The 19,908-nt window shown below is 36.0% G+C and overlaps 1 protein-coding gene across 2 annotated transcripts in view; it reads left to right on the forward strand.

The window, feature by feature from the left end:
• LOC121329847 (B-cell lymphoma/leukemia 11B-like) overlaps positions 1–7,704 on the forward strand; it is a 39,338-nt gene extending 31,634 nt beyond the window's left edge. The window contains exons 3-4 of one of the 2 annotated variants that reach the window (XM_041275759.1): positions 2,709–4,562; positions 6,912–7,704. In XM_041275759.1, the coding sequence (XP_041131693.1) occupies positions 2,709–4,562; positions 6,912–6,934 (1,877 nt within the window). In that variant the 3' untranslated portion in view covers positions 6,935–7,704. Of the gene's footprint in view, positions 1–2,708; positions 4,843–6,911 lie in introns of those variants that run through there. The other variant, XM_041275758.1, reaches the window with a different exon arrangement.
• Positions 7,705–19,908: the final 12,204 nt, after the last annotated feature.

Raw genomic sequence — 19,908 nt, forward strand, 5'->3', positions numbered from 1 at the left:
GTGGTGAGTAACCTTGACTTAAGCCACCTTGCTGGCTCTGATGATATGCAGACAGTGTTCATTCCAAGTGTAACAAATGTTGGCTTGGTTGGTTTGCTTTCTTTTAAGATGTGATTTTTAGTTTTTAATGTGCAATGACTAAATGAGCCTCTTGCTTTCGATCATTTTTTATTCGAAGGGGTTTCTATTGTTACGAGATCCGACCAAGTTTTTGTCCTGCTTTTCAACAGTGCAGAGCAGGTGCTCTTCTCATAGGAAGGTCCTGGAGATGAAACATCTTTTAAGGAAACTGACTTCCATTTGTAACTGAACAAATAAAAACTTTAGAAAATGTGAGTCGGCATTAAAACTTTAATTCCACATGCCACACTTGTTATGAGACTGCCTTTGGGAAGCAAACCATACTGTACTCTGCATGTTATAATGAGGTATGTGATATAATGACCGTGATTCTAATAGGATGTAATGTTGCTGGAAGCCAAGTTAGGTAGTTGCTTTATGGCAGAAAGGGTGTTCTATTAGTGGTTTATAATTAGAGTAGACTGTATTTCTTCTTTTAGATCATTTACACTTTTATTTCATACTAAATTAATGACATTAAAGATGCAGAAATATTGAATGTACTTTGTTCCTTAAATATGCCCTCGTGATTCAGTGTTTTGTGCTTGTGAAAAAGCTGATTAATTTTAAATATGGTAGCTTGAATCAATATTGCAATTAAAGACCATTTAATTACTTGTGTTTAGGGTAGGGCAGTTCTGCAAGCTGTCAGATAAAAATATTCCTGCAAGGATGGTGTTATTTTGATTTTATGCACATGGCACTATGAGAAGCAAATACAGTATGACTGTATGGGATGCAATAGAAGTAAGATACGAAGATAAGTAGTTTATTGAATAGTAATAGCAAGGGATTTGTAAGGTAATTATCATCCACGCTCCTCCTTTCTTCTTTTTCTCTGTCTACTCAAAGGGCATCCGCTTTTAATGCTTAGTGTGGTAATAAAGCTTGCTTCACAATTTAAACACCTCTCTGAGGATTAAAAGCAGTGTGTACTGCTACACTTGGTTTTTGTTTGGAATGGAAAGGGGAGAGTTATACTATCCTGATACCTGATTTCTCGTGGCCAGGAGTAGGCCAGCGCAGTACGCTTTCATTTTATAGATACACGAGACAAACGAGTGCACAGTTATCATTTTGATTGTGTTTTTATAACTCCCCAAAGATCACTGGACAACATTCCTTCCTACTGTATACATTGTATATCACTGCCTGTTTGTAGTGCTGCTTAATGAGTCCCTTTTGCATTATAGAACCTGGATAACACAGAACAGCAGCATCAATCAGTCATGTGTAGTTAAAGCTACACAATACTACATTACAATTTATATAATTAATCATTGATATAATACTCTGTTCCAGGTGGTAGGTATTATGGAAGACGTTTCATATTTCATAAGTTATTAAAGATATTTATATGGACTACATGGACAAAACAGTAGACAATGTAGTAATATATTATGAAATAAATGTATAATTATGACTATGATTTGTATTATTAAAATCAGTTCTGCTACATTTCCACTTTGTGTGTGTGTGTGTGTGTGTGTGTGTGTGTGTGTGTGTGTGTGTGTATATATATATATATATATATATATATATATATATATATATATGTATGTAGATGCACTGTACTTTGGGATATTAATGAAATTCATAAAATACTGTATTCAAGGTGGTCAGCAACCTCCTATTTACAAAATTTAATTCCAAAAAAGTCAATCATTTAATGACCCATAATTGTTATCCAAAAATTAGAAAACATTATTCTTTAGGCTAAGGTCTTCTTCACAACTGAATGAACCAGAAGTAACACTAAACTGAGTGTCAGAAGATAACTTGTATTTCAGTGCTGTGTGATGCCATACAAAGTTGCAGCAATCGTATGTTTGGATACTTACCAAGATTCACTGCAAACACAGCAAAACAACATGTATGTTGTGGTGAAGAACGGAGAAAAGGCATATGAAATAAAATAGTTGGTACCACCTGATCTGCTCAGTTTGATGATGAAAATATCAAAGAGAGAAATACTTTTAAAACACATTTGAAAATTACATTCTGCTACACTCCCACTCAAATTAAATACAATTAAATATAACATAGAATTGTGCTATACATTCTTTTTTATGTTGTTAGTATTTTTGTAAAGTGGGGGGCTGGATGGGGTTATGTACAGTAGGGGTGGTTTGGTTATTATAATTACTTTCATTGGGCATTGCCAATTTGGTTGTAAAGAGAACAGTTAAACACTATTCCAATCATGTATGCAATAGTGTTATTTATATAACTAGGTAACAAATTACAGTATGTATTATGTACTATCCAAAGATACACTCTGCACCTTTCATTGAGTCTTAACAGTTATGTATACACATCAGTATTATTCAGGAAGTGCCCCAACTTTGTATCCACAAAATTAACTGATAAATGAGTGATATTTATCAGTAACATTTTTAATAAGTAAATACTAAAACCACTGCTCTATGTACAGTAGCATTTTTTATTTACAAATGTGTTTTTCTCTGTAATGTGGTAAATCAATAAAAAGTGATTCACATTATTTCTAAATGAAGAAAATTAACACAGTTTTTATATGAAAGTGATTTAATACACAATAATTGACATTCTTTTCAATTTCATTACAGGTAGAGATGAACCTTCAAGCTATATTTGCACAACTTGCAAGCAGCCCTTTAACAGCGCCTGGTTCCTTCTCCAGCATGCTCAGAACACACATGGAATTCGCATCTACCTGGAGACAAATCCCTCCAGCAGTTCCTTGACTCCAAGGATCACCATTCCTCCACCAATGGGATCTGAACCTGTACCCAATTCCCCTCTAACCAGTTTCCTTGGAGACAGCAACCCCTTCCATCTTCTTCGAATGACAGGACCTGTGCTTCGAGAGCCGCCAAGCTTTCTGGAAAGCCGTCTTCCGAACACTCCCCCTTTTGTCAGCCCTCCACCCCGCCATCATTTGGACCCACACCGCCTGGAACACCTTAGTGCCGAGGAAATGGGCTTGATCTCCCAACATCCCAGTGCCTTCGAAAGAGTTATGCGCCTGACACCAATGGCAATAGAGTCCCAATCGATGGATTTTTCCAGACGACTCAGAGAACTTGCAGGAAACAGCAGTTCCACCCCACCCCTTTCGCCAAGCCGCACTACCCCTATGCACCGCCTACTCAACCCATTCCAACCTAGCCCAAAATCACCTTTCATGAGCACCCCTCCACTGCCACCAATGGCCCCTAACCATACCACATCTCCTCAGCCCCAGTTAAAAAGTAAGTCCTGTGAATTCTGTGGAAAGACTTTCAAGTTTCAGAGTAACCTTGTTGTACACCGGCGAAGTCACACAGGAGAAAAGCCCTACAAGTGCCAGCTCTGTGACCATGCCTGCTCCCAAGCCAGCAAACTCAAGAGACACATGAAGACGCACATGCATAAGTCTGGCTCAATGACAGGAAGGTCTGATGATGGACTCTCTACCACTAGTTCTCCTGAGCCCAGCACCAGCGAAATCACTGGTGAGGGGATCAAACACAGAGAGTTCAGAAATGAAAGTGAAGCTTCTGTGGGGCAGGACAATGAGGAGGAAGAGGAGGAGGAGGAAGAAGAAGAGCTGGAAAATGAGAGCAGACCTGAGTCAAGCTATAGCATGGACTCTGAGTTCTATCGCAATAGGGAAAATGGATCAAAGCCCCCACCAGATGAAAAGTCCTTTTCTCTAAGCAAGATCGTGGAAAATGTGAGTTTAAGCACTATACAACAGTACAATGACTTGTTAGAAGACAATCGTAAAAGAGGCCCCTTCTCCAAAAGGTGTTCTGACGGCCAGCGAGACACAGGGGATTCAAACTCAGTGGCAGGGGAGATACATCATGTGGAAGAAAGGACTGTGAATGGTAGAAACTTTGGATCAGGTGACTCTTTCTCAGGTCTGTTTCCTCGAAAGCCGACCCCTATCACAAGCCCCAGCTTGTCCAACTCATCAGCGAAGAGAATAAAGATAGAGAAGGACCTGGAATTGCCACCAGCGCCTCTGATCCCCTCAGAGAACGTATACTCCCAGTGGCTAGTAGGTTATGCAGCTTCAAGGCACTTCATTAAGGACCCGTTCCTCGGATTCACAGATTCCAGACAATCTCCCTTCGCCACATCATCCGAGCACTCGTCAGAGAATGGCAGTCTGCGTTTCTCTACACCACCTGGAGACATGCTAGATGGGGGTCTCTCAGGGCGCAGCGGGACAGCGAGTGGTGGCAGCACCCCTCACCTGGGAGGTGGGCCCAGGCCAGGCAGGCCCAGCTCCAAGGAGAGCCGGAGGAGCGACACCTGCGAGTACTGCGGCAAGATCTTCAAGAACTGCAGCAACCTGACAGTCCATCGACGCAGTCACACGGGAGAGCGACCCTACAAGTGTGATCTGTGTAACTACGCCTGCGCCCAGAGTAGCAAGCTCACCCGCCACATGAAGACGCACGGCCAGCTTGGTAAGGAAGTGTACCGCTGCGACATTTGCCAAATGCCCTTCAGCGTGTACAGTACCCTTGAGAAACACATGAAAAAATGGCATGGAGAACATTTGATGACAAACGAAGTAAAAATTGAACAAGCAGAGAGAAGCTAAACCCCCCTCGATATCCTCCTCTCCACTTCTTGAAGGGAATCAAGAAGCTAGCTGGATATTGTTTTTTATGTTTGTTTTTTTTTTTTGTTTTGTTTTGTTTTGTCAACTGCCAACTGAGAAAAAATTAAAGCCGGTCTAAACTGCCTCACTTGGCATTTAGTTTTTTAAACTATCTATCTGAGGGTGATTTTAAGCAGTAAAGTATACATGGAGCCTTTTAACTGTGCAATAATTTCTGTATTTATTGGATTTTTGTAATAATATTGGCATGTGCAGGTACATTTTTTTTTTTTTTTTGTTTATTTTTTTTATTGTTCATATTATTATTATTTTTATTACTTACTGGGTTGTCTTTTTATGTTTCACCCAGTGGAAATCCTGAGATTTTTTTTTTTTGAGCGAAATAGAAAATCCTTGTTACTTTTAATAACATTTTTGGGCCGCTGCTTCTAGCAAATTGTACATTTAAGCTACACATATGTAATTTCTGAATATTATCTACATATTTTTTACAAGTGAAACAGAAGCTACATTTTACAAAAAAAAGAGCAGACAACAATCCTATAAAGTTGTAGCATCCTACTATTTGTAACAATGGTATTGTATATGTAGCACTGACAGTAAAAATGGTAGGGGGAGTTTTATTTTTATTTCTATTAAATAGCAGGGTTTCCAGAAAAAAAAAAAAGCCTAAATTAATAAAAGAAAAACACTGTAAAAACTTACAGGCAGCTGCTTTTAGGTACAAAGTACCAGAGGAAAAAATGATATTAGTAGGATTTTGCTTGTTATATATTGATTAATAGTCATAGTAGATATAATTCTAACAGTTTATACATTGCATTTAAATTAAATCCCATTTAAAGTAAGTTGGATCTATTAGCCGAATCTTGGAATGTCTGTAATGTTTCACATGACCATTTGGCATTAATTAAAACACCTCAGTTGGAACAGTTAAGAAAGATAGATACGCTGATTATAAATCTGCATGAAAGCTCCATAGCTCAGTAAAAAGGTGCCAGTAAGGCCTTTTTTCTTGGCCCATGGCTGGCTATTAAATAAACATTTGATGTTTCCGTACCCTTACACTTTAAACTTGGCTAGGCTTTAACATTTATTTCAAGCCTGCCATTTTTGCTACAGAAAGAAAGTTCTGTAGGAACCAAAGGTCCAGGTTGCCTCATCAAGTACAGTGCTATAGTACAGCGCAGTAGTCTAGCTATCATTATTTTCTGTGAGGGGCATATTGTTAGTTATAGTTTTCCAGACGTTTCATTTTTCATGCCAGCCATGAGCCAAAAAATAGCCATTTTTAGTGGTTCACTTATTCAAAATAATTAGGAAGAATAGTTTAGTGCAGCATGTGGATTTTCCAAGTCCACTCTTTGTAATTTTTATGAATTCTCGCTTCTCACACTGTTGAAACTGCAAGCACCTATTAAAACTCATGGCTTGACATATCATTTTATATCTGGTCATTCTGTTGAGCAGCAAAAATCTCAGAAAATATGTAAGTTATATCATACAAGGCAATTCCTGGTTTAAACTATCATCTTAATGCATATCTGATATAACTGTTTTAGTACAATGAAGACAATGTGTGTGTGTGTGTGTGTGTGTGTGTGTGTGTGTGTGTGTGTGTGTGTGTGTGTATATATATATATATATATATATATAGTATCTATATATTTGTATTTGTCCAAACTCTAACAAATGATTGTTTTCAATGGATACCACAGCTTATATTGTTCTAGTTTTGGAATAGGGGTGGGTAATTTTGTCAGAATAACTTTAATAGCTTTATTCAGTGATGTCACCTAATTAACCAGATAAACCACACACCTAATTTATGGCATTTGTTTAATCAAGCATAATCTGTAATAGTAGGTTAAGATGATCTTCAGTTACAAATTTCGGTGAAGAGCCCCTATAAAGGAATTGATTTTTAGACACACATGTGTAACAAATGAGTGCTCTGTACAGACTCGGCCTACAGAGGCTGCGTGTATGCTTTTGAAATATATATGGTAAAATAGTGCCACTCTGAAAAAGATTATGAAGCTCACTTATCTGGTTAAGTAGGTTAGAACCCACTGAATCGAGTCAATGCCAGTTATCCAGACCAGTTAATCTCACAGTAGAAGTACCTGAAAATCTCATTGAAACACCTACTTTAAAATAAGACTATTTTTTTCTTCTTTTTTTCATATAGGACTTCCCATGATGTGTAGTTGAACATTCTAAGGAGTAGCAACTTTATCACATAACGAATGCACAGCAGAATTTGAGTTTTGAAAAAAAAAAATATTGTCAGTAAGCACCGTCTTGCCTAGTGCACCACACTGCATTATTTTAAATAATGCGTTTTCCCAATCCTGTCAACTTTTTGAATTGATGATCATTTACAAAATAATTGAAATAAATTGTTTCTCTTAAGTTGACCCGCACTTTATAATTTGTTATTACAACAACGGCTTCTGAACAAGAAATTACAGTTAATAGATCTATTGGCCTTGTAAAAGGGTCAAAGTACAAGGGAGCATCTGAGATTCAAGTGTCAGTGTTGCTAAGCATGGCATTCACAATACTGGCACTATAAAATTTAAAATTAATTATTGGAACAGTTTTTGTGCTGCCTTTCAATTTGACGTGAGTGTGCCTTGAATACTGATCTTCCTATCTGATGTCTCTTGATACTTTTGTGAAGCAAAAGGATTGAGAAAAAAAAATAAATTAAATGACATAATTCTAGTTTTCATGAATCAGAATATCAGGCAAGATATGATAAAAGAAAAAAACTTACAAATAATTACAAGTACCCAGCAGTTGATTTATATATATATATATATATATATATATATATATATATATATATATATATATATATATATATATCTTCACTTCAGGACAAGACTGCATCCCTCAGTAGAAAACGCCGGAGTGAATTGTAATACCACAGATAGTCAAGGAAGAGACTGGACAAAAATCAGGAACAACAGAAACTTTAAAAAAAAATAATTTAGTGCACTCTCTTAAAATACGTTTACAGTATTGAAACAAGTACAAGGGTAACAAAAAAAAACGACTGTATATGTGTGTTTTGAACGATCAAGTATTTTTTTTCTGAGTTTGCTTATAAAGTTTCTCTGAATGCCATTGTGGCAATGTGTATCTTGTTTTTTTGGTGACGGGATTTTAGTAAATATATGAAAATATATATTTCAATTTTTCTTGTTTACTGTAAAAGTATACCAGTATTTGTAATATTGGAGAATGCCTGGGCATTTTACAAAAACAGAAAAAAAAAAAAAAAAAAAAAAAACTAAAAACTTTTTTATTTTTTATTTTCCAGTTAAATTGAAATGGTGGGTCTATTAAAATGTTTTTTGTCACTGTAACTGTAGTCTTGAGTTTTAGTAAAACTTTTATTCTGCCTTGGGTGTAAAAAAAAATCCAGAATTGTAAACAAAATGGGGGTGGGGGTGGGGGGTGCAATGGGCAAGGTGACCAGCTACACAATGTAGAAAAATCCCTATTAGAAAATATTGCGTATTGTTATTGCTTTGCAGGAAATTAATCATATTCCTGAACTGTACTTATTTTTCTTCTTATGGAATGGATATTCTTAATGGCTGGTTTAAAATACTTGTGTAGGCACTTGCTGTCTTTTTACTGGAGCTTGTATTTTTTAAATTGTATGCTCATCCTTTGTGAAAAGGTATTCAAAGTACCTTTACTCATTTTTGGGTAGTTAATTGAAAAGAAAAAAAACAATTATAACAAGCTGCCATAATATATTTTTTTAATTTGGCAGGATAAAATATTGCAAAAGTAATAATAATAATAATAATAATAATAATAAATAATAATAATAATAATAATAATAATAATAATAATAATAATTTGTATGCTTAAATGAATCCTATTGTACAGATGGGTTAAAAAGGTTGTTTGACAGCCTTTTGGCTACAAAAAAAAATAATGCAAAAGTAAATGTTTTGTTTACTAGTATTTTGGTTGTAAATATTTTTTATGATTGCCCTGTTTTTGGTTGTGTTCTGACAGGTACTGGAAGCAACTTTTGCTTTTTGGGCCTACCCTTAACCTTTCTAGGTGTAAAAGACAGACCTGAGTTTAAAGCCACCTGCCCCAAATACAGAGCACAAAGCTGGTATGCTCTTCTCTATAGTTATTAATATCACATCATGATCAACAGTCAAAACTAGTGGGCTGTGTATGTAGATTCCAGTTAAAACAGGAAAACAAGGACCTGGGAATTTGCTATGCACTGTTGCAACAGTTATTTGTACCCATTAAACCTTAAATTTGTACCCATGGTGGCACTTAATGCTTCATAATCTGACCATAATTTAAATTTACATCAATTCTCTGCAAAAAAAAAAGAAAAAAAAAAGAAAAAGAAATCGCTAAGATTTACAATTTCTGTGCATTAATTTGCGGTGGCCCAATTTGACTGTATTTTTAAAAATCAAATTGTTGATCATTGTTACAAGCTGCTTCCTGTAGACAATGCTTTTTGCCAGACACTGAGAATTTAAGTATCAACATTAAGCAGAAGCAACCAGTTACTTCTGGTTGCTTGTGCCTGTTAAACTTTATAACTGCCCTGTAATGCTTGGGTAGGTCCTAGCATTAGAAACTCTCACCTCCTAGTCAGAACGAGACAACTTTGGTATGCAGGTCTTGCCAGTCCTTTGAATAAAAGTGCTTTGCTGCTGTTCACTCCTTATTTGACATTCCATTATTTTTCTTAATGTTTGTATTTAATAATTATACAGGGTTGGGATAAAAATCTGTACCTTTTGATATGTCCTAGTGTTCGAGGGGTGGGGGGTGGGGGGGTATGAGTAGGGATGTTATGCATACTGTGTGTGATGTCACTTTATTTAAATACATGAACTGATTCTATAGGCTTGTGTTGTCTATGATGTCATTTCAAGCCGCAGACATGTTCTGAGGCCAGTTCAGCCTATTTTCAGTCAATATAGTAAACGTCATATAAGGACTCCAACTGGTATTTGTGGAATCTCTTTCTTTATTCAATTTCAATGAAAACAGCAAAAAATAAATTCACATTACTTACACCAACTGTCCTCATTCCATTCTAACACCATTTATTGATACTAATATATTTCTGCTCTCATAATTTTTTCAACTCTGTTTTTTTTGACAGCATCTGGATTTTGTCCTTGAAAATAAGCTCTGAATATTGTCACAATATGAACTTAAAAGGTAATGCGCAAAGTGCTACCATTTTATTTTCCACCTGTGTGACCAATGACCATGTGTGAGGTTTGATTTCCTCCTGCAGTATGAGTTTCATTTAGGTCAGTGTTGGCACCCTATTTGAAATGTAGTTTCAATCCTCACAATGCTTTCCAAAATGGCCCTTTTCACATCTGGTCACACATTTGGTATCTCAAAATTCACTTCAAACCCTAAAGCTTTATTGTTTAATATTTTGTAGGCAAAATCTGGTCACAATCTTGTTGACACCCATCCTTTATTTAGAACAAATTTGCACAGATCGATAAAATAATTTGCAGAGCTTATATATATATATATATATATATATATATATATATATATATATATATACATATATATATATATATATATATATATATATATATATATATATATAGATAGATAGATAGATAGATAGATAGATAGATAGATAGATAGATAGATAGATAGATAGATAGATAGGTATATTCTGCTTGAATTATATTGTTGAATAATTATATATTTTAGGACAACATTCAGTAGCAAACCTGTAATAATTATTCTGCATTATTTTATTTGGTTATATTGACAGATTTTGCTTTGCTCTGGATGTGTATCTGTGCCTTTTAAAGCTTAAACCCTAAGTAATATGGAAACTGCAGGTGTCTCCACTTACCTCTCTCAACTGAGTAGCAGTTATTGCAGTCTCTCACTACACTACAATCATTAAACCATTAATACAAGTGTACTTCCTGTCATTTCAAAGCCAACCATGAAAGGTGCACACAGGAGTCACATCTTAGCTCTTATTAACACTTGGAAACACTTGCTAGACAACAACTGGAAACGTGTTGCATAAAGTACCAATGATTTCATTGACTGATAAAGTAGTAATCATCTTGGTGTGCACACTTTTAACACACTGGTTAATGTTACTATCATGGTTTATGCAACTCAATTTGAGAAGCGTTCAGTTAACTTGACATAATCCAACTCCTATATTAAGCGAAAGTAAAATCAAAATGAATACACGAAGAAATAGGTTTGTTAGATTGATTGGCATTTTGTAATTCCTACTTGCATGTTCCAGTCTACAGGTACTAACCACTCACTAGAATTAAACATTCTGCAGAGCTCTTTGTAACCTTTTTCTTTATCAGGAAATGAAATTCACTGTAATCGCCATCATTTTACAAGGCTGCTTGAAACCCAATCACTGATGCAAGGACAGCAATTTTAACTCCTTTGATAAAAATTAAATACAACCCTTTTTAAGTTTGTATGTATCCTGTAATGTTTTAATGTTTGGCTTTCTCCCACTAAAAGTGTTACATATATAAATACATAAGAAAGGAGTCAGATGTGCATGCATTTTAAACTGCAGAATACACTTGTGCTTTGTGGCACAACAGTTAAGAGCTTGCATTTAGAAATGTATTGCTTATGGAAAGTAACATTTTCAGGATATTTACACATATGGGTTTCAGTCGGGCACAATTTTTTTAAAACCTGGAATGACTCCTGGGTGGAAAGGTAAGCAGCAGTTATCTATAGGTGCATACCGGCCTGCTGGATTTTCAAACTAGATTGGGCTCAAGGGGCCACACATTCAGACCCATTTACAGTACTGTTTGATCAGATATGCAATCACTTCAATATTTTCACCCAAACATGATCAGACGCCATAAGGTACTTTCCCAAAAGTTGTGCTGAAGTTAGATACTTCTGGTTCAATAATTTACACTTTCTAAACCATTAGTGCTGCAAAAAGGTACTTTACTGGCATGATTCTTGTCTTCGATCATAGGAAACCTGAAAACGAAATTAGGCCAGAGCCCACAATTAGTCTTGGCTAGACCAAATTCAATCGTTCTGTTGATAAGTCTTGATTTGGCATCAGTAGAAAGGAGATTCTGTAATTAACCATATCCTCGACTACCCTTCTCTTTGAAGTGCCCTGCAGGGAGGATTATCTCAGCATGGCGAGAAAAAAAAAACTGACAGGCATCTCCTCTATGCATTCCACTGAAACTCACAGACTAGTTAAATGGCACTGGAAGCTTAGCTGTGGGGAAGTCTTGTTTCAGCTAGACTGCTATTATGAAAAAGATTCACAGGCATGAAAAGAGGGATCCATGAGAATACAAAATGCATGACATCCCTACAGTCTTGTTTTAGCCCTTCGTTTAACATGTTTCTATTGTCCCAGCACATGCAAACACACACGGAAGCTGTTACTTTGCACATGTAGGTTTACATGAAGCTGTTACTTTGCATATGTAGGTTTAGATGAAATTACAGCTATCAAAAGGTCGAAGGTCAGGCTTTCATCCTTTGTCATGCTTTGTGTGATCACAGACAATTCAATATTCTCAGTTAATGGTGCTCTCATTGTTTTTACAACTGCAAAGCAAAACCTTTGCATTTGCAAAGTGACATTTTTTTATTTTTTATAATAATTCTTGAAATCACATATTTTTTGCCTTATGCTTTGAACTATTTATTATTCTTGATATGTGTATTTGGTTTAAACAACAGAGCTGCTTTATACTTTTTTTTTGTTTGTTTTTGTTTTTAATTATTGAGATGACCGCCGGTCGTTTCATTGTGGCTTTTTGAATATGTTTTTCTCTTGTTCTCGCTTTATTTCATTTTGTACGTCACATAGTTTGGTTTATAGTTTGGTTTACCAGTGTCTGTCCTTTTTATTTTTATAATCTTTACAAAAAAACCTCCAATGTGTTTATTTCTAGTTTCCAGCGCTACAAAAATAAATTGGACATTAAACTTTCTGATCAAACTTAGCCAGCCTTGTCTATTTCTTAAAAGCTCCATCTATAGACATGCAAGCATTGACAGTTTCTCCTCCAGACATTGCTTTGTGAAGAAGTTATTCTTATTATATGTTTTTAAAGCTTCAGCATAACCCTTATCGCATTTCATCTTAGACACAAGGTCATGGATTACAAATACACATTTCCATGATCTAGGGGCACTTATTATCCCACGCAGGTTATCATTTATTTTTGTATTTACATGTCATTTAAAAAATGTAATTTAAATGTGTTTAATAATCATTTCTACAAACCAAGCAAATAAAGCTTTTGTTAAAAAAAAATACACTGTTGACTAAATTTGCAGTATACATTAAAAGTTTAATTTTGAAAAAAATCACTTAAACCTTTCTTAAACCTTAAACATATTTGAGTGATTAGAGTCAGGAAGAAAAAAAAAAATCTCATAACAACATGAGAAGCACAATAAGAAGGTGATTGAAAAATAAGAAAGGTACAGTGCTTAAATGTTATTCAAGGACTGTAGGATACAATGAAGATGCAATTTGAATACTTGAAAGTCAAAGGTCTTAGAGGAAGTACAAGTAGAAATTATCTGAGAAGGATACTTGCTTAATCATATAATCTGACACATCTCAAGTAATAATTAAGATAGTCTTGCCAATAGACAAGAAGGTGTACAAGACCATAAATGAGAGGCAGTAATATAGTTCACGAAGACCCTGCAGAACGAAAGGCTGCATCAGTGCACCTACAGCAAATAGATATGTTAAGAGGGGACTGCACTTAATTAAAGTAACAGAATGAAAGAATCAATGGGCACACTCATTGAGGGTGTCATAGCAAATCGGGATTCCCAAGACCATTATTATAATTAATATCATTATTGTTATGCAGTCATGTCCTTATCCTATCGATTTGGTATGGTTGTGCCACGTGCATTATTATAAGTGGTCAAAACCCATTCTTTCTGTAAAGGTCCCGCAATTGTCCTGATGGTTAATCTGAGGGACAGCCTAGTTCACACAACTGTGTGCATCCGTGAATGCATTGATGCATGTCAAGAGTCAGTTCCAGATTTTTTAAGAATGTGACATAACGTTCAAGTCAGATCTTCTTGCTTAACTGGGAATGATTTTTCAGTATTAACTGTCTTGCTACACTACTAACTGCTGGTTTGGAGCTGTTGTGTTACCTCTCCTTGTGGGTGAGAGGGAAATGAAAAGACACACAGACACACACACAGACACACTGCACAAAAACACACAGCATTTCATCATCCTTGTTTTATTTCATGAATACACGCAGAACCCTATTAATGAGAAGCCAATGTTTTTTGCTTTAAATAGGGCCTTAAAAAAGGCTGCTGGTACTTTTTTTTTTCTCTTGACAACTACAAACAGCTGCCATCAATCAAACCCCTTATTTATATATATTTTTTTTTAAAAAGTAACAAAAGGCTAAGTTCTTTAAAACTGCACTCTGATGATATACAACTGTTCCTGATGTGCACAGTGCCTTTTTGATATTCAGATTTGCCTGCCTATACAGAGCATTATGACACATTTGGATGATCGCATTGTGGGATTAAGAGGCTGCCTTGTCATTTTCAACAACAATACCATGATTTAGGATTGCTATTTCATGCACAGTTCCTCGCATTAATGCAGGGACTGAAGATTTACATAAATCTTTGTCTTAAGATGAAAGAAAGGTTTGAGACAATGAAGTTAAGCTTTAGAAATGGAAAAAGTGCAATAGGGAGAAAGTTTTATTCTAAATTATCCACTGCATTGTAGATACAACGATGCATTACACCTTTTTTTCATCCTGTCATAGGAAAAAAATAAGAATTAGCTAGAAGTGTTGAAAAACAATAGAAAATGCTAGCTTAGTAATTCATTTTATTACAGTACTTTGCGTTTAGCAGCCATTTTCAAAACGGATCTACATTGTTGTGCCTACTTTCCCTTGATTGGATGTATCCTATGGGATTGTGAATCTTTTTATATTAAGAGATCAAGAGATCATATCTGAATTCTGCTATTAAAGGCAACATAAGACGAGTGGTAAGAACATGATTTAATTTAATATTGCCTATTTTAAAATGAAAACTTATTCAAGCACTGAATAAGCCTAATGAAAGTTTCATAGCAATTCACACTTTACTATTATCCTTGTTTTTTTTTTTTTTATCATATATTCACCTTATACAGCACACTTAATAGGAGGTTCCTTCCAGTACCGTCAGGCTAAACAGCTTTTTTTGATAACTTATTTAAAAAGCCATTAATCTGTCTGTTGTGTTTTTTGAAGTTTTTTAAAATCTACATTCTAAAAACCTAAAAGTGTAATAAAATAATCAATTGACCTATGTAGCGAATATCCTATCTTGAACCACTGAAAAGGTTATTTACATATTTCAATATTATAATCGGTCTGTAATAGATCATTCAGGTTTGACAGGTTTGCAGCTGATAAAAAAAAAAAAAAAGAAAGCCTCTTTCCTCTGTGTTACATCGCTCTGGGATGTTTTGTTGCTTTCTGTTATGATCAGCTCCCAGGGTCTGGAGTCCTCAGGAACATGACATTGTAATCTTGGCCATGTTTTATTTATGGACCCTACTGTAGGAGATAACGGCTGTTTTAACAAACAAAGATGATTGCTTTAGGGTCTGCTCGCTCGTCCTGAGGTAATTAAGACAAAGTTGCTCCCGCGGTTGGGGGTGGGATTTATGCAACCGGGAAGCTATTATTTCCTTAAATAAAAAAATAAAAAAAGATTTTCTGGAGCCAAGTCAAAAAGGTCTGAATCAAAAGATCCTTTGTCATATTTTATCAGTGCTTGAACATACAGCTCTTTCATGTGTTAGTAATGAATCTACTAAAAGGAAAAAAGCACCATTATCCAGTGAGAAATCAAATATTAGGGTTATTAAAATAAACAAAAAAATTAGGTGTCTATGTAGATAATATTTGTGTTAATATGTTTTGTTAGGCAAAATCATTTAATTTGTCTGGCAAAATCACTAACCAATGATACATTTTATTAGCAACTTAATATTTTCACATATTATATCAGGCATATTAATTAACACATTACAGTTACTGTATTTTGGACCTGGTGCTGGTTCTGGGGAGGGGGGTGGGGGGGGCGACCCCCGGGGCCCGGGTGGCTGCCCGGGGGGGGGGCCCGGTGGGACGGGGACGCCCAGACCCGCCCGCCTGCCCTGCCACACACACACACACACACATTTTAGCTGTAGTACTGAAGCAACAATACACCATACTTCTAACAAGAGAGAGATGAGTTCAGGCACTTTGTAATCATGGCACATTTTGTACAGCAGCACTCTTCATAACTAAAGCCTCCGTCCACTTGTCTGTCATAACTTGGATGGCAGGACATCAGCAGCCTCAGGTTTCCCCACAGTCATGTTAGTGCCATCCAGCTTGGAGTGCAGGGACCTATTTTCTTCCTGTGCTGCTAAGGGGGACACTCCAGTCAGCTTCAAGCCCCCTAGTGAGAAAACAAATTGGTCTCTGTTCCTATTCACATTAATTGATGTTCTATTAGTACCAGATGGCCTTGATAGGCACAACCCTGTCTTACAGAAAATACATACAAATGCCAATCACTGTTAATTTTCCCTTTAGTCTAAGAAGATCTTCTCAGTTAGGCAATGCTGGATTAGCCGATAGCTATCTCCTTGAAATATTAGATTGAATATTTGGCCTCCAGCGAAGAGTTTGTCAAGGTACAATATTAAAAGTGGCCACACACAATAAGATTTCACATAGAACAAACCTAACTGGGTTTCAGACAGTGCAAGCTTTTTCCTTTATAATGAACAGAACCTCTTTTTCTAAGTTTCCAGATCCGGTTTTCTTTTCATTTTGACACATGTCGATGCTAATTTTCTAAACTGGTTTTAAAGATGCAATTAGACCAATCAGACAGAGTAACACAGTAGTACTTAGATATTCAACAGCACCGCATTTTCACTTCAGAACTCTACTGGAGATCTAATTAAAACATTTCTCCTGTAAGGTTAAGCATTTAGTTTGCTCACTGATGCCTTTTTCATAAACACGTGTCAACACTTGGTTTGACACACATGGTTTCATTTGCTGGTATTTTATTGAGGAATGAGTCAGTGTCCAGGAGAGTCTTCTGTGGACCTGGGTTAAAATAATGGCATGTAACCAAATTGTAAGTTTTGATCACCATGACACTGTGTTTTTAGAGAAATTAAAGTGGTTTATCTAATACTATAATGGACCTCAAAAAGAATCCAATATAAAGAAAGCCTTAGTATTGTGGTCATTATGGCCTAAAGGAACACCACAGTCAATTTATTTTTGGGTTGCATCTAACATTACATATCCTAAAAACTGTTTTAAAATAAATTTGCAATTAATTAATCCCTTTGTCTCAATTTTAGTCTTCTGTAATTACCCAGTGTTAGCCTGAGGTGAAGGTCTGTACACCATTACCTTCCCTATAGCAGCTCTGGACAGAAGTGTCTGGAGCTGGGAGTGACAGCTAAGATAAAACACAGCTATTGCCTTCCAGTATAGTCTCCTAGTGAAGTGACCTTTTGTCTTTAAGGTTTAGTTTAGAAGTCAGCACAATTCAGCTGGGTTTTTCTCTTTGTTTTTTTTTTCTTGTAATATAAAAAGTAAATAAATAATTACGGCTGATATATTTTTCTTTAACATTTTATTTAAGTGTGTTTCTAATACGATTCTTGCTTAGAAAACACTACCACTTAACAGAAGACATAGCAAGTACCTTAAAGGGAAAGGAAAATGGTTTGCAATCTCTATGGTCCTGCTATGCTGCATACTGACCTCAGAATAAGACATTTACCTAATGCTTGACTTTAATTGACTGCAAGACAATTGTCTCTGAGCTGATTTGCATCAAGCCCTAGGTTCTTCAACGGACTGAGATGCCAATACATTAAAAATCATAATGCATGGGTAATGTTCAGCTCTTCGCAATAAAACATTGCATGTACTTTCTAGAAATGAGATACAACAGCAACACTGGAATATTTAGCTTTCTCCTTGGGGAATGCATTACTAGATCAATTCATATAACACAAGACTGACACTTTTTCTAAAGTGAACAGATTTCAAGTGAGTCCAGCACATAGATTTTTCTTGAGTGAAGAGTAAAGTGGTTACTGTTTTGGACACACCTCCCATCCTTCAGTGCTAGCCTCATTGCACAGACTGAGATACCAGTTGTGGAGGAGGCTATGAATGTGCTTGTTTTGTCTGCTGCTGTAATCTTGGCAGTGCATGTTGTAGTAAGGGGCCACCTTAGGTCAGAGTTAAATTATATGTCCCACTGCCGAGAAAGAAAGATTGTTTGAAGAGGCTGTATTTTAAATCCAAGAGATTTCACACAATCATGGTTTTATCAGCTCACAGTGACAGACATTGCCACTGATGTCCAGTATATAATAGGATAGTCCCAAAAGAATAAAAAAGGAGTTATTCATGAAATATTAAATTAAATTAAAAGGGTGAAAATCACTCAAAAGTTTTTTTTTTTTTTTTACCTCCAGAAAGATGAAACATGGCAGCTGCTCCTGCTGATGCCGTTCAGTTGTGTGGGACAGCTGCGTGTTCACAGGGTCTCTTTTTCTGTAATGCCTATTTGGGCCAGATAATAATAACAGCTTAGCTTTGGGTTTGCTGTGGCACTCTTGCTAAATGCCGACCCATAAATTATGTTATGCTGTCTTTAGAGGAGAGCAGCTTTCTACATTTCCACTTGATGTAGCAGCCCAGCTGCAGGGTGTAATGACTGCCAACATTCTCCACATTGCGTTGGTATAATCAGAAGCATAGCTGTAAGGATGGGAAGAGCAGATTGATTACCTCCTGCAATTTGTAAGGCTATTAAAAAAAAAAAGATAATAATAATAATAATAATAATAATAATAATAAATAATAATAATAATAATAATAATAAATTAAACAATCTATAGATTATTTTGCAACACTATGTGGATAAATAATTATTTTACTGAACCAGTGGAGACTTTGCATCTTCCCTCCTTAACAAAGTATAGCTTAGACCAACACTTCTCAAACTGGGGGAACGGACTGTATCCTGGGGAGGCATGAGAAGGTTCAGGTAATTTTTTAATTATTTTTATTTATTAATTTATTTATTTTAATTACAGCACATCTCTTAACCTAGGCTATATCGTATAATGGGCGGATACTTTACTTGGGCTTTATTGGCTAGTTTGATTGGATCACCAATAACATTTCCACCAATCAGAGGGATGCATACAGTACTCGTAGCAATCCCGCCCTCTGTCAAACTTGTATACAGAACAGATTAAAGAAGCGCTAGACGAGAGAAATAATGTGTCAGATATCAAAGTGGATGTGAGAATGGCAGTGATGAAGCCAATTTGTTTGAAAACATTAAAAGTACACCGGACATTTCCAACAATGGATTTGAAAAATGTGGAATTGATCATGCGATCAAAAACCCAGAGGCAGTGTAAACTGCCTGCTAGTAGGCCTGTTCTTTTTTATGTTAAACATTTTTGTGTTCTTTTTTAGAAGGGTTTAATTAACAGTCAAAATGTCGGTAACAAAATGGTTGATTGTTATTGTCAATACGTTGCAGATACGACTATTAATGCAATCATCGTGCAGGTAATGCAAAGTCCATAAACAAAACAAAATGTTAAACCGCTTTGCACCGTATAAAACTGAACTGTTTTTGCCAGTGTTTACTAGTATATTAACCAGTTTGAAATGATTTCAAAGCTAAGAAAAGCATTTTCGTTTCGGCTTTGTTGTTAAAGATTTCACACATGGCAATACTACCCAACAATTACTGCATGGTAGTACTGTGAATGTTCTGAACCATAGAAAAAAATAAATAAATACCAGATAAAATTTCCCATTATTCGGTATATATTGACTTAAAACAAATCTTTATGCTGACACCTCCAGGCATGTCAAAGTTTGTAGATGGGGCTGTGCATCTGACTGGTGCCTTTTAAGCTTGCATATTTGCGTACCATAAGTACCAGAAGTACCACAGACAAGGGAAAGGGGGGCACGGCCCAAAAAGTTTGAGAACAGCTGGCTTAGACCATGACCCCACAGTAGGGTTTTTGTGTTCGA

This window comes from Polyodon spathula, chromosome 17 (assembly GCF_017654505.1).
Source record: "Polyodon spathula isolate WHYD16114869_AA chromosome 17, ASM1765450v1, whole genome shotgun sequence".
Taxonomy (NCBI): Eukaryota; Metazoa; Chordata; class Actinopteri; order Acipenseriformes; family Polyodontidae; genus Polyodon; species Polyodon spathula.